General features: G+C 46.5%; 1 protein-coding gene across 1 annotated transcript in view; it reads left to right on the forward strand.

The window, feature by feature from the left end:
- BLMH (bleomycin hydrolase) overlaps window positions 1-13,642 on the forward strand; it is a 47,630-nt gene extending 33,988 nt beyond the window's left edge. Inside the window, exon 12 of the mRNA XM_025851397.2 lies at window positions 12,695-13,642. Coding sequence (XP_025707182.1) covers window positions 12,695-12,846 — 152 coding nt within the window. The 3' untranslated portion in view covers window positions 12,847-13,642. The remainder of the gene's footprint in view (window positions 1-12,694) is intronic.
- Window positions 13,643-24,999: the final 11,357 nt, after the last annotated feature.

Consider the following 24,999-nt stretch of genomic DNA (forward strand, 5'->3'; position numbering starts at 1 on the left):
AAGATTTATTGCTTACAGAATCTGGAAATTACACAGTTCACCTGGGGCCACACAAGGTTGCAGGTAGACAGAGAGCATGCACGTGCCTGGAGTTCTGCTTTAAAGCGGGTTGTGGGTGGAAGACTAGGGTTTCGAAGGCTCACTGTTTATTGGTGAATTTAAAACATAAGAGCAGGAGCTTAAAGTGTGGGAAGAGAAGAAGCAAGCGGCCTAAATGGTCAATTATCAGAATCAACTAGGATCTCTAAAACAAAGGAGCCTCAGTGGGGGGAGGTGGCCTGGCTCTTTATCTAGTCATGTGGCTGGCGATGTGTTTATTTGAGTTAGCCATCTTTGTCTCGGATGCCTTGGCAGTCAAAGCTTAAGTCGGGGGCGCCTGGGTGGCTCAGTCGGTTGGGCGACTGCCTTCGGCTCGGGTCATGATCCTGGAGTCCCGGGATCGAGTCCCACATCGGGCTCCCTGCTCGGCAGTGAGTCTGCTTCTCCCTCTGACCCTCTTCCCTCTTGTGCTCTCTATCTCTCATTCTCTCTCTCTCAAATAAATAAAATCTTTAAAAAAAAAAAAAAGCTTAAGTCGGGAACTTGAATTACAAAAAAGAAAGAAAAACAACTATCAGGGTTTACACTACGTGGTGATATCCACTTAACGCATGTTAAGTCCGGCAAATGCTCTGTTTTGTGTAGTGTGAGTTATTGTCTTTATTACTTTGAACCTAAATACCTACTCTTTTTTTTTAGATTTATTTATTTATTTGAGAGAGAGAGAGAATGAGAGACCTCGAGAGAGCAGGGAGGAAGGGCAGAGGGAGAGGGAGAGAAAATCCCAAGCAGACTCCATGCCACGCGCAGAGCTGACGTGGGGCTCAGTCCCACAACCCCAGGATCACAACCCCAGCTGCAACCAAGAGTTGGAAGCTTAACCAGCTGCGCCACTAAGGTGCACCCCGAAATACCTACTCTTAAAGAGGATTCTGGGCCACTTGGTTATTTTTTTTCCCATTCAACTGTACCTCTTTAGAAGTTTTGTTTTTGCTGACTTACTAATTCCATTATGCTGAGAGAGCTGAGGTCTTGATTCCTGTGATCTGCCTGTAATCCTTCTTGGTGAAATCTTCAGCTATCTAGTTAAGGTTAAACTAAGTTTTTTGTTGTTCTTGAATAACTGAGCAGAGCATTTCAGTAGAGAACTAAAAGATATGAGCTGAGTGGGGGTAGGGAATAGTTCATTTAAAGCCAAAATTATTTTCATGTATTTCTTGGGGGGGAGGGGCAAAGGGAGAGGGAGAAAGAGTCTTAAGCAGGCTCCACATCCAGCATGGAGCCCGACGTGGGGCTTGGGGCTCTGTCTCACGACCCTGAGATCATGACCTGAGCCAAAATCAAGAGATGGATGCTTAACTGACTGAGCCACCCAGGCACCCCTTGGCAATGTTCTTTTTTACTTAACCGGAAAGAAGGAAAGAAAATACGATCTAACTTAATTAGCACACTTGGCCTGACCTTAGAGGGTATGTGTAGTATGTTATTATGCTGATGATAGGTATTCACCCCAGCGAGGCCCTCCTGTCTGTCAGCCTGGTGGGCACTGGCCAGCATGTGTGAGGCAGAACCTTTGTTTGTGCTCTCTCAGGAGACAAAACAATCTTAAACAGCATTGCTAGGATTTTGTTTCTGTAGATAACATTGTTAACAGTTTGTTACTATTCTCTTTGGGATTTCTGCCCGTTAAGATTGATGGTTTCTGAAAAAGCAGTGTTGATGATACAAGCTAGATATAAACACAGCAGAGATACTTAGGCATGCTGCCCTTGCCCTCTGCCCAGGCCTGGCTTTGGTCTTCCCCATTGGTTATGTTCATGGCCTTTCTTACACAGAGATGACTAAGTAAATCGAATAACCTGTTTACCAAAATGGACAAAAGTACCTTCCGACCCCAAGAGACATAAAAAGAGGAATTAATTCTTGTCTTACTGGGGCCAGTGGGTTACTTCCTATTGGTGAATTCCAGTATTCTTAGTCAGCGGGACTGAAAATTGGATATATATCTAACATGTTGTATTAGCAACATGGCTTTCTTTTTTTACCTGCTTCTTAAAATACTTGGCTGTGCATTTTTTTTTTTAAGATTTTATTTATTTAGGGCGCCTGGGTGGCTCAGTTGGTTAAGCGACTGCCTTCGGCTCAGGTCATGATCCTGGAGTCCCAGGATCGAGTCCCACATCGGGCTCCCTGCTCAGCAGGGAGTCTGCTTCTCCCTCTGACCCTCTTCCCTCTCGTGCTCTCTATCTCTCATTCTCTCTCTGTCAAATAAATAAATAAAATCTTTTAAGATTTTATTTATTTATTTGACAGAGAGAGACATAGCCAGAGAGGGAATACAAGCAGGGGGAGTGGGAGAGGGAGAAGCAAGCTTCCCACGGACGCTCAACGACTGAGCCACCCAGGCGCCCCTTGGCTGTGCATTTGGTACGTTTATGGATCATATCAGAAATGGAGGGGTGCCTGGCTGGCTCAGTCAATAGAGCTCTGACTCTTGATCTCGGAGTTGTGAGTTCAAGCCCCACATTAGATGTAGAGATTACTTAAAAAAAATAAAAGTCTTAAAAAAAAGGTGGATGGGGTGCCTGGGTGGCTCAGTCGGTTAAGTGGCTGCCTTCCGCTCGGGTCATGATCCCGGGGTTCTGGGATCGAGCCCCGCATTGGGCTCCCTGCTCAGCGGGGAGTCTGCTTCTCCCCGCCGCACCCGCCCCCCCCGCCTGCTGCTCTGCCTACTTGTGGTCTCTCTGTCAAATAAATAAAATCTTTAAAAAAAAAAAGGTGGATTTCACAACTGGATGAGGGAACAGATCTTGGGAGTTGTGACATTGTCTTTCATTTTGAAAAGTTGGTAGGCTTATTAGAGTAAAATAGTTTGTAAAACATTTAAGAATTTAAAATAGAGGAAATTACCTTCAGTGTTTCTCTCTCTTAGAAATTCACCTGAAAAGACCACACTCTTTAAGCCAAGATAACTGTAGGTCATCCAGCTAACAGGGGATTGAGCCGGAAGTATAATTCAGACGATCTGACACTAGAGCCTATTTTCTTAACCACGAAACTCTGCTTCCTCTCAGCTTCTCTGTTCCAGTAGCATCTACTCCACTCATGGGAATAACAGATTAATTCATGATCTTTGGTGATCAGATACTAGTGGTGGAGGGAACATATAAAACTATAAAGGATCTAGAGACCTCATACATGTCTCATGCCAGGAGAAGGGGCTCATGGAGTACCATTTATGGCTAGGAATCTGAAGAAGGAGGGAGGGATGGGGTACCCAGTGAAGGTTTATGTTCAAATATAGCACATTGTGAGTTGGGCAAGTAAGAAAACTCTAGCTACCTATTATTTCCCAGAATTATTGTGTCCATGCTGCTCTATAATATGTTGGGGTTTTTTTTCCTTAACTTTTTATCATGGATAATTTCAAGCATCTATGAAGTAAACAGAATAGTATTAAGGAACTCCCATGTGCCCATTACCCAACTTCAATAATTATCAAATTCTGGCATGCATATAACAAAGTGTTTGAGAGAGTCAATAAATTGAATTCTTGGATGGTCTTCCTAATGAACCATTTTTATTATGGAACTTGACTTCTTTATGATTGGTTCACTTAATCATGAGATATATTCTAGTTTTAAAGTCTGATACAGCACAGCTCTGAACATGGAATTATCATGACAGAGTTCTTCATGTCCATTAAGTCTAGTTTCTTAATATACTAAATAATACAACCTTAAAGTGAGGGTAGGGAGGATATTATTTTCTAAATCTGCAGTGGTCACTGAAAGAAAATATTTCTTTCCTTTTTTTAAGATTTTATTTTTTTAAGTAATCTCTACACCCAACGTGGGGCTTGAACTCACAACCCCAAGATCAAGAGTTGCATGCTGTACCAGCTGAGCCAGCCAGGTGCCCCAGAAAACATTTCTTTGAAAATTTTTGTCTCTCCAATTTTTATTTTGAACCAAGATTAGTTTTTCATTTTTCAAATTGCTTTTGTGCCTTTCAGATACATCAACATTTAAAATTGTTTTTAACCCACATTCTTCATCTTTTCTTACAAATAGCCTCTCTGTTCCTGATTTAATTTTAGTGAAATTTCTAGACTTCCTCCTAAAAGAGAGTCTTGACTTCCATCAAAGAGACTGACATATTAGAGATTAATCTGGAAAGAAATTTATGTGGGTGATTCCTATTATATCTGGACTTCTGCTGCTTCCTGAAAACTAGCCTTACCAGCCAAACTATTCCATATGATTTTGGATATCTAGGCAAAAAAGTCATCATATTCTTCATCTAATGTTATATTTTGGAACCAGTAGACACAGTTACTACTTTCTTTTTTTCTTTTTTTTAATTTTTTATTTATTCATTTGAGACACAGAAATACGGAGAGAGAGAGAGAGCATGAGCAGGGAGAGAGGCAGAGGGAGAGGGAGAAGCAGGCTCCCCACTGAGCCAGGAGCCCGATGTGGGACTTTGATCCCAAGACCCTGAGATCATGACCTGAGCCAAAGGCAGACGCTTAACCATCTGAGCCACCCAGGTGCCCCGACAGTTACTACTTTCTTGATTATAGATCCTGGACAGTAATTTAACTCTGTATAGTTTCAATTTCTCTATCAGTAACATGGATAATTTCTGTTTCCTGATGAGGTCCTACAGTTTGTATATAGCCATCAAATGAAATAATGTATGAAAGCATGTTTCCAAACTGTGTGCTGCCACACAACTCTGAAGAGTTTAGGGGTGCCTGGGTGTCTCAGTCGTTAAGCATCTACCTTCAGCTCAGGTCATGATCCCAGGGTCCTGGGATCGAATCCTGCATCGGGCTCCCTGCTCCGCGGGGAGTCTGCTTCTCCCTCTCCCACTCCCCCCTGCTTGTGTTCCCTCTCTTGCTGTCTCTCTCTCTCTCTGTCAAATAAATAAATAAAAAATCTTTAATAAGAACTCTGAAGAGTTTAATGAGTATTCCATATTTCTGTCAGGGGTACTCAGTATATATAGTTCATAGCATCTTTATAAGAATTCAAAATTTGCTGATGCATTTGTATTTTTCCTCATGGCATCAAGGTAGAGTAACTCAGGATATGAGCATGGGTGATTATGCCCATGTTGTATGTGAAAAACTGAAACTTACTGAGAGGTTTTCACTGACTTGGATTGCACGGTGTCAGAGATAGAATTGGGATTCAGATTTCTTTTTTTTAAAGATTATTTATTTGCGAGAGAGAGTGCACACATGCAAGTTGGGGGAGGGGCAAAGGGATACACTCCCCAAGCTTATCACGGGGCTCGATCCCAGGACACATGAGATCATGACCAAGAGTGGGACACTTAAGCAACTGAGCCACCCAGGCTCGTTGACAGAGACAGCTTCCCTAAAAATGTATATTACCTATAAAAAATAACGTATTATTTGCAGATCTGTTTGAGATTCAGTTTTGTATATCAAGCATAAATAATGTAAATTATAGGCAATATTGAGCGGAATGTACTGAAATAAGAGAAAATTATATGAGCTAGAAGCAGAGGTTTCTGACTTTCTGGAAAGGAGCAAGATACAAATTTGTTATGTCACCTCGGGGTTTTCATGGAAAAGTGCTACTGTTATCACCTGGGTGTCAGAGTTCCTTCAGAGGGACCTCTCGTCCTCCATCTTTATTAACCAAAAAGCCTGCATGACTGGGGCTGAAAAAGAGCGCGCATGAGTGGAACAGAGCAAGCATGCGCTCTGAGGTTGACTGCTGCTTCCCTATCAAAGTGTGTGACTAGGAAAGGGCTGCCGTTTGTGAGAGGGGACAAACTATGGCACCATAGCTCCTTTTGACCTGTGACCAGGCCTCAGTCTCAGGGACAAATCTCCTCACACTCACATAGAGTTTTGTGCGTGTACTTGCTTTCTCCTGTGGGGAGGATCTCCTGTTTTCACCTGATTGTCTCCACGGGGTACTTGCATTGGTTGGAGAAGGATAAAGGGGAAACACTGGTGCCAGACCACCTGGGTCCTGGCAGTCTCACCTGTTGGCTGTATGACCTTGGTCATGGTATTTAACCTTCCAAAGCTGTACGTTTCTGATCTATAAAATAGGGGTAATAATTGTACCTCCCTCCTAGGGTTGTTGTGAGAACCGTGCCAGGCATATAAGGAGTGCTCAAAAATATTAGCTGTCATTGTTCCGTCGTTAATGTTACCGGTGGACAAACGAAGGCAGAACAAGAAGGCCCCTTAAACATTCCCTTCTGGAGGAGGGCTGTTTAACTTGCCCACACCTCCAGTTTCAGACCTTGAAGAATTCAGGATCATAGTGTGCCCATTGCGCTACCTCACCAGCTTACCGGATGGATGGCTCGTCACGCAGGCTTAGTTTCATGAGAGAAAGCAGCGGAGGTGAATAAGCCTAGTGCTGAGGAAAAACCATTAGCAATAGCTTCACCTCACATTTATCGATGGGATGCAGAGAACCGTGCACAGACCACGGTGGAATGAATGTTGGACCCTCCGAGGAATTTACACGCATTCACCAGGGACACAGGAGGGGGACTTGAAGAGGGCTGTGATGGGGCAGAAGTGGCATTCGTGGTGTGCTCCTCAGACTGTAAGATCCGGGGTAAGTAGCCCCAGAAAGGCAAGAGAAGAGACGACTTCTCCAAGAAGGCAGGTGACCGAGAAGGAGGCAGAACTGGAGAGGGCCCCCTCAGTGGGGAGGCAATAGGAGGGCCCTGAAGCTTCGGTGGGGGAGGGGTTAGCGAGAAGTCAGGGGACCACCTGGCGTCAGGGAGAACTTGGTGGTGAATAGTGCTGCCGCGGAGCTGCCAGAAAACGAGTCGAGGGAAAAGGCTTTGGGCGGGTTTTAGAGAGCGAATGGAAGCCCAGCTGTCCCGTTCTACCACGTCGGCTGCACTACCAGTCCCTTCCAGTGCTAGGTGCAGTGAGGGGACGGGACAGTTGAGGTTGTAAATCTCGCTCCATATACAGTGTTTGTAATTTATTATAAGAATAAGTAAAACATAAACACAAGAGTAAGTGCAAAATAACGTAGGGGATAAATTGCAAGGTAGACGGTGGGTGATTGGAACTGTGAAGGCTCCTTAGTGAGTCTGCAAGGAGGAATGGAGTTTTAGGAAAGGTCATGACTTTTTTGGAAAGGAAGTGGGAGGCCAGCCAGAGAAAGGGTAGCTGAAAAGAGGGTAGCACTTGGCATGCTTCGGGTGCATGCTTCAGGTAGGTCTGAGGAAGGAGGCCAAGAAAGAGTGTGAGCTTTTGAGGAGATCAAAAAGCAAGCTTTGCCTGAAACAGGAGTAGTGACAGAGAGGTGTCAGAGAGGTCATCGAGTTTCAGTGGGAAAATAGACCCTTGAGGTCATCTAAATCTTTCGTCTCCTGTCCATTGTTAGAGACCTGGCAGAATTGTGTGTGTTCTCAGGCTCATCTGGATCGTGCTTACTGGTCCAGGGACTTCTCCAGAGAAGTCTGACTGGTTGGTACGTTGCCTTCTCTCCTCAGAGGCCCAGAGGCAGACAGGCTTCTTCTAGACTCCTTAGAAGAGGACACTTTCTTGGAAGCATAGGCTTCTGCTCTTTGAACTTGGTTGTGATTTGATGGTTTAAAAAAATACATCCCATAAACCAAAACAACCCTCTCCCTACCATATTTTTCACTCCGTAAGTTCTCTAGCTTTTGCTTCTGAGAAAAAGCCACAGGTAATATCAAGCTGTAAGAATATCTCATATTAGGGAAAGGTTCGGGAACACCCAGCCCATCCTGTTCTGTCTTCTAAATACATGCACCCGGAACCCATGACGTCTCTTTGATTTAAAGATACAGAATGCCTCATAAGCAGCCACTGGGCACATGACGTGACCTTTGATGAGGAATGTGTGAGCAGGTGGAGTCGGTGCCAGACAGGTGCCGGAACTAGATGATGTGCTATTACCTGTTGCCTTGGCCCCAACTGCCAAGTCTCTGAATGCTCTAGAGGAGGGGGCTGAGCCCCATGGCAAAGACTGAATTCGAAGACCTAGGTTTGAACACGGGCTACATGACTTGATACAATTCACCCCAACCCTTCCTGCCTTGTAGTGTTGTTGCAGGATTAAAATCAAAACAAAGACAGTGGATGTGAAATTGCATTGTGAAATGAAGCTCCCTGCAGACTTATGTGTATGCTTTTGTTTTGCTTTGCTTTCTAAAGTGTAATTCTTGTAATAAATCATAAAATCACGTTGTTCCAAAATCAAATTACAAGAAAGCATATGAAGAGAAATCTTGTCTCTGTCACTCTCCACTCCCTTCCCCTCTTTCAGGTTACCGTTCCTGTTAGTTTCTCTTCGGTTCTGAGTGTGGTTTAGTGCATCAAAGGTAACACACTGTGTTACCCTGCCTGCCTCTGGCTCTCACTTCACTAAACAGCATGTCTTGGAAGCTTTTCATATCAGTATGTTTCCATATCGGGACAGCTTCATTATTTCCCATTGTCTGCATGTACCATAGTTTATTCAGCCAGTTCCCTTACTAATGGAACTTGGGGTATTTCCAGTCTTTTGCTATTACAAACAATATTTCAGTGAGTTAATATATGCACGATGCTTAGAGCAGTGCTTAGCATATGGTAAGTGCTAAATGAGTATTAGTTATTATGCATAAATATATACTGTGTTCATGCAAGTACTGTATGTTTCCAAAATTGGTTATAATAAGTGTTAATTATTTGGGTAATCTGTAGGATTGGGAGTCAAAAAACCAATATAAGAATTCAGAAGTTTTGGGGAGAAAATCACCTACCCCGCTGAATAAAATTATCATTTTGTTATTTTTTGTAAGGTTTTTTTCCACCTGCATATCTAGATTCGTAACATAGTTGTAATTATGTAAGATATATCGTTTTTATATACTTTACTTTTATCACTTAAATATTTTCCATGTTGCTACATGGTCTTTGCAACTTCATTTTAAATGACTGGCTAATGTTCCGTGAAGTAGTTTCTCAGTATTTATTAGGAAGTTTGGAAATATGAGACAAATGCCAGTGAGATTTTTGCTTTCCTTTCTTGGAGGCTTTCTTCAACCTTGAGGTTATCACCATCAGGTGAGAGATTGGCAGTGACTTAATGAGGCCCCGAGAGTCTGGCCTCCTTAGGTGCACATGCTGCCAGATACATCCATCAGAGCAGAACAGAAACTTGATTTTGCTGCACCTTTTTCAAAAATAGCCCCCCCCCAAAACACTCCACATTAACCACAGATCATTTGTCAGTGAGGTAAAATATCTCATAGAAGACAGCAAAAAATAGAAAACATATCTAATTCATAAATGATAATATATTTATCACCTTAATCAAGTCTGAAAGGTTGAAATGTTAGATCTCTGGTAGAATTTCAGAAAACTTTTTTTTTTTTTCAGGTAAAGATCTTCTTCCCCTTAAACTAACCTGTTCAATACTATTCTGTTTCTGTGTGAATTTGGCCTAATCAGTCTAGAGCTGTATCAGCAGATACCGCTTTTCCCTTTATGGACCGATGTTACCCTTTCTCTTAACAAATATAGACACGCTGGTAGTTTTTTTCAGGGACTGTTCACTTATTTTATTTCTTTCTCATTGCATGTAAACAACACTTTAAAGCTTAAGCAAAATGTGATTTCACCTTAGTTCCTAAAGCTGACTTTGTTTCCTTAATATAACGTTGGGCTCCTTGCTGCAGATTTTTCTTTTCCTTTTTCCCTTGGGAACACCTGTTCCTGGTGGCCAAAGTGCTTATGGGCTAGAAGCCGCAACTTTCTTCAAATCTAAATGGGCACTCTAAACCTACCTGAAAAAATAAACCTGCCTGAATGGGTACTTTGCTGCTCCCTTACACGGCACTCACTCGGGTTTCAGACGTACTGATCCTAATCTCAAACTCCCAAGACACGCAGGATACAACAGTTAGAACAGCCCCAAGTTCATTATCTGCTCAGGGTGCAATTACCTGGCAGCCACCTAGACTGTGAGGCTTTTGTGGGCCCCCAAAGAACTCATATCCTGAAGAGAGAGACTAATCAAGGCAGGTCCTCTAGGTAGGGACACTGAGGGGCTGGATTGCAATTGATACGAGTTTTAATTTGTGAGGACTTAATCTGATCTGCTTTTGGAACAAGATAATGTACATGTACTTATTGTCCATTTTCTCTGTGCATTCTTTGAAGACTCATTTGATGGTGTGACGATAGTATTGTCATAAGGACACAGAACTTTATTACATGAATCTGCCTCTGTCCTTCCCCTGCCTCACTGTCCGGAGCTACTCTAGGGATTTATTTAGGCTGCATTATGGGAAGGGGAAGGATGACTAATGTCTCAAACGGTGAGGTGTTTAGTAGTCTGGTTTCCTGCCCACTGAAAGCCCCTCTTGGGGAAGGCAGATAATTCCTGCCTTCTCAGGAAGCAGTGACTTAGGATGCAGCAAGAAATGGTACTGGTTGGCCCTTCCGCTGCCCGAGCTGACAGTTGGTATCAGGTGACAGGACTCTCTCTCCGTCGAGAGAACTTAGTGGCAGTCGTGTAGGTGATAGTGAGGGCCAGGTCCTCGACTGACGGACACAAGCAAAGACAGGGACTTTGGAGTACTGAATCAGGTTAGAAACCAGGCTACAGCATTGGCTGGTCTGTGTTCCCCTGGCCTGTACCTTCGGTTGAGAAAAGGAGCGCTGGGTCAGGAGGCGGGCATCAGTGGACTTAGATGCATTCCCTTAGCCGACTCGGAGCCCTTGAGCACTTCTCCAGGGTGTCCTCTTGTGACAGTAGACATCCTGTGTCTTGGCTTCTGTCAGAGGTGAAGAGGAGAATTGGACACAGATGACCTCACCAAAACAGTTGTGTTTTCATGTTAAATAATGTCCTCTGTGACACCGTATAGCTTACACAATTAGACTTGCCGTCATGTTGCATTTTAATTACTTAAATCGGTTCTGGCCTTTAGGGCAGCGGTTGTCAGTGTGCTCTCAGGACTCCTGCGGGTCCCTGGGGCCCTTTTAGGGGGTTGCAAGGTCTTCCCTTCGACAACATATCTGTGTGAGGCCAGATTTTACTTCCTCTCCTTCAGCCAGAACAACAGATTGCAACAGATCGAAGACAGAGCAGATGCAAGGATCCATCTCTCTTCTGTGAAGCCAGACATTAAATTGTAAAACGAAGCCATTTTTCCAACATAAGTTTATTTTGTCTTGGAGAATATAGTGGTTTTTTCCTAAAAATATATTATTTCTATTCATTTTTTTTTAGTTCTTACGAATTCATATTTTTAACTTTGTTTTAATTTCTAATATGGTAAATATCGGTAGGTGTGACCCACATAAACAACTCTGTGGCATCCTCAGTCATTTTAAGAATATACCGGGGCCTGGAAATTTGAGAACTGCTGCACTAGAGGACTTCCTTGGGAGAAATACATACATCTTCTTCCTTTCCCTTGGTCCCATGTAATGAGAAATGATACAGCAGAGAAATCGACTTGCACAAACACTTGGAGAGAAAAATGGCTCAAGTGTCTGGTATAGAACAGGTGCCGCATGTGGTGAGATGGTCGTGACAGTGGTGGCGGTGATGCCTCCAGTCCCTGTGAGTCCTCGGGCGGGTAGGTGCACGCAGTACCCCGGCGTACCCACGGTTCTGTGCTCTTTCCTTGGCCAGTTTTGTTTTAAATATACACACTCTAGTCTCTCACTTTAATTTTCCTCTTTGTAGTAGAATCAGTGGCTCAAGCGGAACATCTTTCCCCCATTCAGGTTTGTTGGAAGTATGTCCCTGAAGGGGAATTTGTTTTGTCCTAGTGGAGCCTGAGATACACTTGAGTCTTCCTAACGGTAAAAGGCAGGCTTCTCAGACGGGTCAGATGACGGCTGACACCACGTTTTCCCTCCACTGGGCTCTCAACCTGGGGCATTCGTACAGTCCTGCCCACTGGAGAGATCCATAAGCCCTAGAGCCTTACTGAGGAGAAGAGGTCAAGATGCTGTCTCAGTGTTCAGTTCTGCCTGATCTTCACCCCGGATGTTCCACTAGGAAAGCAAAGCCTGTGTTATCATTTGACTTACACAGGATCCACCTGCAAACAAGCGGCTACCTGGGAATGATGACGCGGCCCCATCGGGTTTCCCCTGACAGCTCAGTGGCTTGCAGGAATTTACAGTAGAGGGGAAGGTGGAAGAGCCAGTGATGCTGAGAAGGTGGGTAGGGTAAGAATGGAACTAGTGTGCTTGCCCAGTCCCCTCGGTGTTGGCTCTACGAACAAGAAGCCTTTCCACCTGTCTTCTAGGGTCATGCGCTCATCTTCAGCCCACACAGCCTGGGCAGTGCAACAGCACGGGATCTGCTAACAGTCTTAGGTGCGAGGCCCAGGTCTGAACGTCACCTGTGACCTCACACGGCCGGGGCATGTCACTTAGGTACTCTGAGCCCCCATGTTCTGACTGATGAAATTACAGCCCTGCCTGTTCTGTCTGCTTCACAGAATTGTTAGTAAGAATTAGGCTGAGTGAGGTTCTAGATGGGAAAGCTGAAAACCGTGTGCAAATACAAGTTTTGTGAAAAGCTTCTTTATGGTGCCAGTAGGGCTTCTGCTCTTTGCCCCTTGCCCTCTGCATTCATGAAGCTTCTGTGCTTTCCTCCAGGTTACCTGTGCATGACAGATGAGTGGTTCTCTGAGTATGTCTACGAGGTGGTGGTGGACAGGAAGCATGTCCCTGAAGAGGTGCAAGCTGTGTTAGAGCAGGAACCCATTGTCCTGCCGGCCTGGGACCCCATGGGGGCTTTGGCCAACTGATGCTGCCTCCAGCTCCTTCCTCCTCCGGGACCTGAAGTAGCTGCAAAGGACAGATCCAAGGACTGAAGCCAAAGTTACCGGGTTCCCAAGGACACAGTCAGACTCTTGGATTTCTCCTCCAGGAACCTCTTTGGAGAAGTGTACTTTATGATGAAACAAAATATTCTTAAAGGGAAAGATCAGGTCACACGATGTACTCTGCTCATCTCCAACAGCTCAGGATCTCTTGGCATTTTAATCAGATGTCACTGTTTGTCCTAACTCTGTCAAAAAGGTCTGGTTTAGTGTCTTTGCATAAGACAGGAGAGGATGAGCAATTGAAGAATATGGAGAGAAGATGGACCTGATGCTCCTTGTTTCTAGAGTAGAGTTGGGGGAGGGTTATCCTAAGATTTGAGCTTTCAAACTGCATACGCTGCCTGACAGTATCACTGTCCGTCCTAGAGGCAGTCGCTGAGTTCCTTTTTTTTTTCAAGGTAATTGTACGTGCCTCTACCAGCCCAGGAATGGGAGGTTGATCAAGTCTGACATGATTCCTTCCTGTTGTTTGGAACTGTGGGGGAGCACAGCTCTACTTGAATCAGGGGTAAGTAGAGGCTTAGAGAAAGATGAATGTGAGAACAACCAAAACCTTATCATGATCTGAATTAAAATCCTTAGGGGGAGCTCTAGCCAAATGCTTTTAACTTCTGCCTCTGGAATTGGGAGTTGGGTGGGCAGGAAAAGGTGATACCATTCTTTCTGACAACTAGATGGTGCTGAGAAGCTTTTGAATAAAACACTTTGCTAAATGAGAGTAAGTGGCTTATTTGATCTATCGAAGAGTTTATTTAGCAACAAAAGAAAGTAACCAGGTGACTCATACTCCTCAAAATAGAGAAACAGTAGGATCGCTCAGGGCTTCCCTGCTTCACCTTCTCTGTGGTATAGATGATCCTTCCCAGCCGGTGCTGATCCTCACTGGCTTCCGCAGAGGATGTCCAGGCACCACATCTAAGAGAGCTTGTGTCCCTGCCACTTAACCAATTTTTCATCCAGATCCAGGGTCGCTACAAGAGTAAGACATGAAGCTTTGCTGGGTCCAGCCTTGGAATTGGCTGGGAAGGATGTGTTTTACTGAGACTGGGTCTCCCTTTCACTGAAAGCAAATAAATATAGCCTCCTGATCAACATTTCCATCAATGCCTGAGCCCCCCTACCTTTCTGGCTTCCCTAGAATCTTCTCAGGCTTAGCAGGGGATATTGTCTGTCATAGCACTTTCCAAGATAACATTAGATAAAGGCTCAAGCTTTAATCGAAGTGTTTACAATATTGTTGTAAACCCTTGCTGTTCCAAGCAAGATAGATAAACCCATTTCTAGACACAACATGGCAAAACCCTAGAACAGATCTTAAAAGCATCCAGGAACACAGATTATTCCCTCCAAAGAAAAGACAATTAGATTGACGGCTAACTTCTCATCAGCAACTATGTAAGCAAGAAGACAGTGAAACATATCTTCAGGGTGCTATGAGAAGTTAACTGTGAGCTTAGAATTCTATACTCAAATGAAATTGTCTTTCAAGGGTGAAATAAAATACACTTTCAGTCAAACAGAAGGGAAGTGATCCAGTATGGAAGACCTGAAATGTGAGAAGTACGTGCATCATCCAAACAAAAAGTGCCTGTAGGTAAGTCCAATAGGGTTCAAAGAAGGATGAAACTAAAATACGTGGAAGAAGACAATGATACTTAGGGAGGTGATTGGACTAAACATATTCTTTGTCATTCAGGAAGAACATAAGTATATCGATTAACTTTAGACCTTGGTATGTTAATAATACATCCTAAAATTTTCTGGATGAACTACTAAAAAATAAGCAGGATATGGTTTCCAAGCAAGAATATAATCAATCCATGAGGAGATGAGATGGTGAGAGAAAAAAAATGCAAGACAAATAGGAGTGTCCAAAATAAGACAGAGATAAATCCAAACGTGTCAATAATTACAATATATAAATGTTCCTGAGAAAAGACAAATTGTCAAACTGGAGGTTTTTGGGTTTTTTAAAAGATTTTATTTATTTGAGAGAGCATGAGCAGGGGGAGGGGCAGAGGAAGAGGGAGAAGCAGACTCCCCGCTGAGCGGGGAGCCCAAAGCGGGGCTCGATCCCAGGACCTGAGCCGAAGGCAGACGCTTAACGGACTGAACCACCCAGGAGACCCTCAATCTGGAGTTTTAAAAGACACTCAGCCATAAGCTAATTACAAGAGACATCAGCAACCTGGGATATAAAAAGGATAGGGAAGATCTATCAGGCAGATACTAACCAAAATAAATCTGGTGTGGCCATACTAATAATTAGCAACATTAGGGCTACTCTGAATAACCAAACAGACTGATGGCAGGATATGTTATTCACAGCCTCCCTGGAGTCATGCAACACAGTGACCCTGGAAATAGGCTTTAAAACAAAAAGCATTACTAGAGATAGAATCACTGCATTATTATATGTTTACTTGATGCTCCAGAAAAAATCCAAAGATTCTAAATTATAAATTAGTATGTACCTAATAACCTCAAAGTATATAAAACAAAAGCATAACTATCTGGAAAAATAATCCAATATCATAATGGAAGATTTTAATACACTTCTCAATTGTTGATCGATCAAGCAACCGAAAACTCAAGTGAGTATATAAAAGACTTAAGCATTTAGTAAGTTTGGTATAGTGGACAGCTATAGGACACTGTACCTAATAACTGCACATTCTTGAACACACGTGGAACTTTTTCAAAAATTGGCCATATATTGGGGAGTAGAGTCAACCTCAACAAATTTCCAAGCGATTAAGTTAGAAACTAAAATTAAGAGCTGACTAGAAGGCTCCTATCTGTTTAGAAATTAACTCATAGGTCCAAGAAGAAATCATAAAGGAAATTTAACCTGAATAATGATTTAAAAAAAAATACTGCATATTCAAAGTGACAGGTATAGCTAACACAGTACATACATTTTAAAAGCCTTAAAATTTTACTAAAATCGAAGAAAGAGGGGCGCCTGGGTGGCTCAGTCGTTAGGCATCTGCCTTCGGCTCAGGTCGTGATCCCAGCCAGGGTCCTGGGATTGAGCCCCGCATCGGGCTCCCTGCTCTACTGGAGGCCTGCTTCTCCCTCTCCCACTCCCCCTGCTTGTGTTCCCTCTCTTGCTGTGTCTCTCTCTGTCAAATAAATAAAATCTTTAAAAAAAAAAAAAAATCGAAGAAAGGCTGAAAATTGAGCTAAGCATCGATGTCAAGAAATTAGAACTACAAAAAAGACCTGAAGAAAGTAGAAGGAAATAAAATGTATGTACAGAAATTAAAGATAGGATCAACAAAGCCGTAAGTTGTTTTTTATTTTTTTTTATTTATTTTTTAAAATGGGGTGGGCCCCTTTGACTTGCTGAACTTTATTTATTTTTTATTTATTCGAAAGAGAGAGAGTGAGGGATAGAGAGCACGAGAGGGAAGAGGGTCAGAGGGAGAAGCAGACTCCCCGCTGAGCAGGGAGCCCGATGCGGGACTCGATCCTGGGACTCCAGGATCATGACCTGAGCCGAAGGCAGTCGCCCAACCAACTGAGCCACCCAGGCGCGCCCCGTAAGTTGTTTTTTAAAAAAATGAAGTAAATTAGCAGATCTTGACAAGACTGATTAAAACACATACAAGAAATTAAAAGGAGGATGCTATTCTAGATACTGCAGATATTTGACAACCGGAAGATACACTTAACTTTGTTTAGAAGACCTACATCCACAACCTCCAGGGCAACAGAAGAGGAACAATAAGCTGGAAAGCAGACAGAGGCGTTGAAAGATTTAGCAGAGCTAAAAAAAATTGAATGCTAAGCAAACCAATTTACGTTGCATAATCCCCCAAATAAGGCAGCTCCAGATAGCCACTAAGGGAATTGGGAGCGAAAGGAAGGTTACTGGAGGGCTGAGTGTCTGTTAGATCCCATCCCCAATTTGGGCAGCTGGGTGACTGTCCCCGCCCTGCTGCTTCAGCCATTTCAACCTTCAGCTCCAGGGCTCTTGTGCCCCAACGAATTCCTTCAGCTGTGCAATTTATTCTCGAGAGAGGAAAACAGTTTGTGGTCTGGAGGTCATTAACATAGCTGAGGATGAAAGTACCAGAAGAGGGCTGAGTATTTGCATTCTGAATGTTCTGTGTCGTCTTGTGCTCCTAGAACTCTAGTGCCCAGCAGGGGCGCCTGGGTGGCTCAGTCAGTTAAGCGTCGTCCATCAGGAGACGGTTTCAGCTCAGGTCATGACCTCAGGGTCCTGAGATGAAGCCCCATGTCAGGCCCTGCGCTCAGTGTAGAGTCTGCTTGTCCCTCCCTGTCTGCTCCTCCCGCCTCCCCTGCTCTCTCAGAAATAAACTTAAAAAAAAAAAAAAAAAGAAAAGAAAAAAGAACTCTGGTGCCCAGGAGATTGGAAATCTCTGGGGGAATCTTGATTAGCCAAAAGGAAAGATGTAAAGAACTATTATGGCATAAAACATTATTTTATGAGACTGGCATAACTCTGTCAAGGATAGAGAAAAAATTACACGTAAATCACACCCATACACATAGATGCAAAAGTCCCCAAATTATAAACCAAATCCACCGTATGCAAAAAAATAATCTTCATGACCAAATATTTAATAAAAGCTATTTCTCAAATAAAATTAGGATCACGTGGGGAGAAACACAACACTGCCTATGTCTTCTCTGCTGAAGAGGAAGGGAAACGGGTCAAAGGGCTAGCCAGAGACCTGAATTGGAGGACCTTGCTAATACCTGGGGGGACTGCTGAGCACAGGAATAGGGAGCTGTGGCTGGGCACTCTCCACTACTCTGACCCCGAGCAAAGTCCTGGCCGTCCAGGATGACTCTGGAGACATGTAGAGTCATACTGACCCCACACATCCCAGAAGCCAGGCCCTGATAATGAGCTGTGCCTTCAGGATGTGGTCGTGGACCCATGTGCCTGTTCCAGCTCGTCCTTAAGGAGCAGCTTGATTCTAATTTGCTGTCGGCAGCTCCAGGGCTCTTGTGCGCCAATGAACTCCCTCAGCTGTGCGGTGCGGGCCAGCGCTGGCTGCTGCTGACCACGGCCACAGCCCCTGGTTAAGCTGGACTTCTTTAAGTAATTCCAGATGAGCATTCCCATATTTAGGACAACTTGTTCGAACCGTTGTTGCCCTTCATGACGCTGACTCTTCCTTCCTCCCTGGGGTCTATGATACAATTTGAAAACTAGGAATAAACCAGCCAGAGTTGTTTTGTTTCCCCCCCTTTTTTTTTAATAGAAAGACAGTAAGGCGGGGGCGGGGGGGCGGTGGGCAGAGGGAGAAGGAGAGACAATCTTAAGCAGGCTTCACACCCAGCGTGGATCCGTTCCATCTCACGACCCTGAGATCATGATCTGAGCCAAAATTGAGTCGGATGCTTAACCAACTGAGCCACCCAGGTGCCCCTTGTTTCCCTTTTCAAATTCAGCCTTTTCCGCATTACCACAAAGGGAAAGGAACAAAGGGAGGGAGGGAATGTTCAATTCGCAGCAGCTGCAGTTCTTTGGGAACGGAAGTGTGAAGACGGGAAGCCCCTGCACTCCTCTCTCGGTACAGTTTGAAGACCAATTGCTCTCTTTTATGCTTTGCTTACTCCTCTAGAAAAACTCTAGTTCCATAACTCCTCTTGAAATGGATGGAGTGCTCTTGGGAACCATCTGTTGGCCTATCCCATGACAGTTTTTTGGTTTTATTATTTATTTATTTTTAAGATTTTATTTATTTACTTGAGAGAGATGAGCGAGAGAGAGCACACACAAGCAGGCGGAGTGGCAGGCAGCGGAAGAGGGAGAAGCAGGCTCCCTGCTGAGCAGAGAGCCCAACCTGGACCCTGGATCTGGACCCAGGACCCTGGGATCATGACCTGAGCTGAAGGCAGACGCTTAACTGACTGAGCCACCCAGGTGCCCCTGGTTTTATTTTTTAAAATCAGCTGCAGTTCAGGGTAGGGCAGCTGAGGCAAGGTGGGCTTATGGTAGAAAGTACCAGAGTGTGCTTGACTTAGAGTTGTGGCCTCCCTGCATCTCCCCTGGCCGGGGACCTTAGAGGTTACCTTGTCCAAACTTGTCCAAAACAGTCAAGAAATCCTTGGAGTTTTACTTGGAACATTCAGCAACAGGAACACAGAGGCTCCTCCCTTGTGGCCTCTGCCCATCTCTGCAGACTCAACTTACTTCCCTTCTTGTTCACTCTGCTCCTGCCAACTCCTTTCTCCCTATTTTGTCCCTCAGACACACCGAGCTCACTCCCACCTGTTCCTCTTCCTAAAGCTCTTCCCTCAGGTCTTTGCATGGCTGGCTTCTCCTGACTCTAGTCATGGCGCCATGTCAAGACCATCCTGAGCACCTTAGCTACACAGCCAGCCTCCCCTCCCCGCTGCCTCTACCACTTCCACACCTGTCGCTCTCTGCTGTGATCAGGGCCTACTTTCTTCACAGCACTCATCACTTTCTGAAATGATCCTATTTCTTTATATGTTTGTCTGTTTCCCCCAAAGTCGATACTCCCTGTCAGCTCCCCAAGGGCAGGGGCTTTGTCTTGCTCACTGTTGTGTTCCCAGGCCGGGCTCGTGGTAAATACTGATTGGCTGGCTGACTGAAAATGCCCTATATTCTGACAGCTATACTCAATTAAAAGTTTATACATAGATCCGAAGTCTGCTTTCCTGCACAACTTGCTCAACAGGAACAAGTAGCAGAATAAAGTCTCTGTGATCTTCATTCCAGTGCTTCACAGAAAGGTCTAGATTTCATGGAGGTGACTTACTTGAGGGGAGTAGGAAAAAAAAGGGAAAACCCACAAAGTTTTATGTCACTTTTCTCACTGCCTGTACCTTTCTCCTTTCAAATCAGCCCAGCACAGTGGGAGGTGCAGGGTGTTTGGACCAGACTGGCTGGTTTTGCCACTTGGGGTCTGTGTAACCATGGACAAGTTCCTGAGCCTCTTTGAGCCTCAGTCTCCATACCACTTTTATTGAAAAATCATTTTAGGTGTATTAAATATGAAAACTCACAGCTTGAGAAGGAGAAAAACTGTCATTTATTTTTAAAAACATTTACAGCAAAATACAACCGAAGAGTCTATACTGCATATTACCCATAAAATAGCAAAAGGACAAAAGACAATGTGTAGAATGAGTCTGGTAGATGCTCCATAAACGGTAGCTTTTATTATTTTTTTAAGATTTTATTTATTTATTTGAGAGAGAGCGAGAACACAAGTGGAGGAGGGGCAGAGGGAGAAGCAGGCTCCCCGCTGAGCAGAGAGCCCAACGCGGGGCTCGAGCCCAGGACCCCGGGATCATGATCTGAGCCGAAGGCAGACGCTTAACGGACTGAGCCACGCCCCAAATGGTAGCTTTTATTAATGACCAGTTCTCACAGGGCTTCTCCAACGCATGCGGTATTGTGCTGAGCCCTCTGGGGTCCAAACATCGCCCTCCTCTCTAGGAGTTTATCATTCTGCTGGGAAAGTAAGATGTCTTTACACGAGCCAGTGGAGAAAGAAGGTGGCTTTATATGAGTGAGGACTTCTAGTAAGTGCCCTACAGTTGCAAAAGGGCTTGAACTCGGAGAAGGGAAGAAATGCTGACGGGTTTTAAACTAACTTCTAACCACAGAGACCACAGACCCCAGTGAGGGTGGTGGATGAGGGTGACGGGCTTACGAAGAAGAGATAAAGGGGAAACCTCCCTATACACAGGGGCACAAGTTATCGTGAATTTCCTAGAAGGGAAGAAAAGCCAAAGAGAGGGTGAGTGAGGGCCCGTTCTCAGAATAATTCTGGCCCTCTTGATCCCATCCCGAGCGCAGCCCTAAACGTCACCTCTAAACGTCAACTAGCGTCCTCGCTAGTAAATTAGCGCAAATATTTGCCCCCTTCCTAAGGGAACAGACAAAATTACAGTGGTGCCGAGTAACTTTTGGAAGGAAACACATCTGAATCCTGTGAAGTAGAGCTGCGGCCCTGGGAACACCTCCAGGTTCTGTTCTGTGGTAAGTTTGGGGCTCCCAGGATGTCCCCCTGCCTTCTGTCTTTCCTCGACTTTTTTCTTCTTTCTTTCTCTTCTCCTCCGCCTCCTTGTTCTTCCTCCTCACTTGTCTATACTTAGATTTCAACACGCGTTATCAGCCTCCCCCTGCCCAGCAAACTCAGTAACACCTGTTCTGTGCTTTGCTTTTTTCCCCTCATTTAACAATAAACCTTGCGAACCTCCCCAAATGAGCCCAGATAAACTGCCTCACTCTTCCCAACAGCTGTGTGGTACCCCGTCGTTGGCTGCGCCAGGATTTACCCAAGGCCCTGGTTTTAGTGGCACCCGGAGTCTGTCGAGAGTAAAAAGCATTTCCGAGTTGTTCCCTGGCCACGCACATGTCTGCGGGGCCTGCTGTGTGTTGAGCCGGGGGGAGAGGTGGGGTGCCCCTTCCCTTGGGACCTGGGAGCCTAGCAGAGGAGGTGCGCACGTAGAAGAGGGGCACGGGCCCTATGTACCAGGGGGCGCACACACAGGGCCGCGGGGGCCCCTCCCGGGGCTCCGTGCTGCTCCTGGCTTCTGCTTCTCTGCCAAGGTCGGAGGTAAAAAACCAGCCCCCCTCCAGAATGTGGCCCCAGCTCCGGGTGTTTATAGACAGGGGAGGGAAATCTGTAGGAAGGAAGGAAAAATCAGAAACCCCCGTTCAAAGACATTACAGATAGAGCACAGGGCAGTCACAATAGCTGTCAAGCCTGGAGGAAGAAGGGGTGTTTATCCAAGACAGGAGGCTCCTCAGGAACGGGACAGAAGGGCAGGAAAGGTGGCCAAAGCATCTTGCTCAACCCCATCCCTGCCACAGCCTAGCACCTTCCCCTCCTGGCACTCCGGATGGGGCTGCCCCTCCCATGCCCTTTCCTTGTCTCTTCTGGATCCAGCGGGGGCTGCCACAGGGGGACGCCTGCCCAAGCCCTCTGAGGGGGTGAGCACAGGCCTCACAGTGCAGCAGGTCCTGCCTTCGAGGTGCCGGACCCTGCACGTGGCTGAACATGAACAGAGTCACCCAAACTGTGTCACCTCCCTGGCAAATCCCCTTTGGAAGGGATGGGCCTTGTCTTCCATTACTGCATTAAACAGAACGGAGGCAGGACAGACGGATGGCCCCAGGACTTCTGGAGGGAGAGGTTTGGCCTTAGAGCCCTTGCCTGCTCTGGCTCCACAGGGGAACGGTTTGCTGGGCCTCGAGACACCCAGAACGTGGGTGTTCGTGGTGGCAGTGTTTACGTGGGGTGAGGGAGAGAGGGCTGTGTTTGTTCTGCAGAGGCCAGAGCTGGTGGAACTGAGAGCAATTATCGCTGAGCCAGGGTCGCCTGGCAGGGCTCTTCACCCGGTCGTGGTCACGCACGTTCAGCCAGGTTCGGAGCATCTTCCGCAGCCCCATGGCTTTCCCGACACCAGCCAGTCGCTGAGCCTCACCAGTTCCCCTGGTTTCTGACTTCCGCCTCCTCCCTGTCTGTACCTTCCGGGCTGAGGGCCCCGTGTGCCTCCAGCGCCCCACTCCCCTGCTGCACCTCAGGCCCCAGGTGGAGCAGCCACGGGATCCTTCCAGAAACGCTGCTTTCCTTGTGCCTCTCCGGGTCCAGGCTCCCTGCTGCCGCCCACGTTCAGCACAGCCCCTCGGCCTGGCCCTGGAGGGCAGAGCCTCTGTCTTCCTCCGCCTGGCACGGAGCAGGTGCCCGGGTCACGAAGGAGCCGTGATGGAGATGGACAACTGGCCAGGGCACCAGTAGACGGTGACATCTGTCCGCTCCCCGCCATGTGGACGGAGGATGGGCAGTCAGACCAGGGATCTTCACGAGGGAGAGAGTCAGCTTCTGGAGATGACTGGGCAGCTGTGGCAATGACAGCGAGAGGCACGATGGGGAAGGGTTGGCTTTAGGGAGGAGAGGGGGGGCTGGATTCGTGGAGATGAAGTGGGGGCGGCTGGGGCTAAGGGGTGTATGTAGGGTGGCACCCATGGGGACAAGAGGAAGAGAAAGCACAGGTTTCGAGAGAGGATAGACCGTCTGGGACAATTTTGTGTGGACTCCACCAGGGAGGCAGTAAGGAGCGAGGGAAGGATCCAGTCTGTGTAAGTCTAATGTCTTCTTCTGGTAGCGCCCCCTTAGCAAGGGAGCAAGAGGAGAGAAGCCTGGTCTGGGTGGTCCAAGGCTGAAGAGAGAGGACACAGGAAGTCTCCCTCGGGAGGAGAGGTGCATAGGGGGCGGGCCACGCACCTGTCAGCCTCTTCACACCCCCAAGCTGGGTGGTGCTCACCATTCATAGGATCCTTATTTTACACACAAGGGCCGGGAAGGCCAGACAACTTACCCTGTGTGGGAACAAACCCACAGACAGGACAGGGTCAGAGCTAAGATTTAACCAAGGCCCGTGGGATCCCCACTCTCTAGGCCAGCACCACACCAAAGAAGGCAGTACCCACCCTGGAGTGGCTGGGCAGAAATGGGTATTAGGATCTAGGAAGAAGGCCAGGAGTGGTGGGGTCAACGGGTTCGTGAGACTGTGGAGTGGTGTTAAAAAGCCACGTTGGAATTAAGGTGGAGGACAGATTCCGGAGAGCCTTAACCAAGGGCTAAAGTCACCCCCACTGCTCCTACAGCCTGTGGCCCCCTTCCCAGTCTCCTCCTCCCTTGGTTCTGCCCTGTCCCCTCCTTGGAACCACACCCTACATTTGTGTAGCTCCTTGTTCATACTGCGCATACACATGAGTTTAAGAAGGCCAAGTAGAACCTGGGGTGCAGCAACTTGTTTATCTCAAAGGGGGAAGCACCCATGTGGGCCCCTGCCGCCTGGGGATTTGGCCCGGAGATGAAATTCCCAAGTTTGCCCAGGAATCACCAGCCTGGCTTTGCAGCCCTAAATGCCATCCGGCTCACCACTCCCTTGCAATCGCTATCCTGACGTCTAGGTGGCACCAAAGCCTCACACTGATTCCTCCCAGGCTGGGGAGCCCGCGGGTGCCGGCAGACACCTGCTCAGCCCAGCGAGTTTGTGCTCAGCTTTGTGGGTTCAGTTCCTCCAAGTACAAAGAGGCTGCAAGCTTGTAGTTCCTTTCTTCCTTCTACTTTGCTCCATCTCTGGCCTCCTTTTGGAGGTCCTCGCCCTCTCCCCTCTGCCTCAGGGACATCCCAAAGCAAGGACTCCATCTGTTCTTATCAAATGTAAAAAAAAAAAAAAAAAAATCTACTGAAAAGAGAATACAACAAATAACATGAAATTCACATTTAAACTTAACTTTTAAAAAAAATCAGCAATATTTTTACATGGGTCAAAACAATAAGCTCCTGCTGAACCTCTTCAGATAATTAAAATACTTTAGTAACTTCTCTACTCTAGCAACACCACAGGCATATCTGCTCCGGCAGATCACCACCGGGACACTCTGTTCTGATACAGCTTTGAAGTGTGGCTAGTTAACAAAACGAGAAAGAGTTCTTCATTCATTCATTCATTCATTCATTCATTCTGTCTGTCTGTCTGTCTGTCTGCAAGTATCTACTGTGAGCCACTAGGTCGGGCACTGCTGGAGGCCAGAAATTAGACTAGGTCCCTTCTGGCCAAGCGCACATCGCACGGTGGAGATAAACTCCAGGAATGCCAGGTGCTAAGTCGTAGGAAGAGAAATAGAGCAGGATTCCGGGTGGGGGTGATGGGCAGGTGTCAGTGGTCCAGAAAGATTGCTCTGAAGGAGTGATTTTGAGCAGAACCCTAAACACGACTTGGGGAGCAATCGGTGGGGGCGGAAATACCCCTGTCGGTTGTGGAGAGGCCCCGTCCCCCGCGAGGTGAGAGCGAGAAAGTTGGGATTCTTGGCTCTGCTCGGCCTTCGGCCGGCGCCCCCGCCGCCCCGGGCTCTCTCGCTGCCTAGAGCACTGTCCCTCCGTGGGAGGGAGGGTCCCCCCCCACGTCCCCTGGGGCCCCGCCCCCGGGCCCCCTCCCTGCACGGCGCAGCACCCCCCACCCCGCGCGAGCGCCCGGGCGGCCACCCCCCACCCCACCTAGGGGGGGAACGCGGAGCCGCGGCCACGCGGAAACGTAAAGTTT

This window comes from Callorhinus ursinus, unplaced genomic scaffold (assembly GCF_003265705.2).
Source record: "Callorhinus ursinus isolate GAN/ISIS: 27379988/994484 unplaced genomic scaffold, GSC_fseal_2.0 scaffold34, whole genome shotgun sequence".
Taxonomy (NCBI): domain Eukaryota; kingdom Metazoa; phylum Chordata; class Mammalia; order Carnivora; family Otariidae; genus Callorhinus; species Callorhinus ursinus.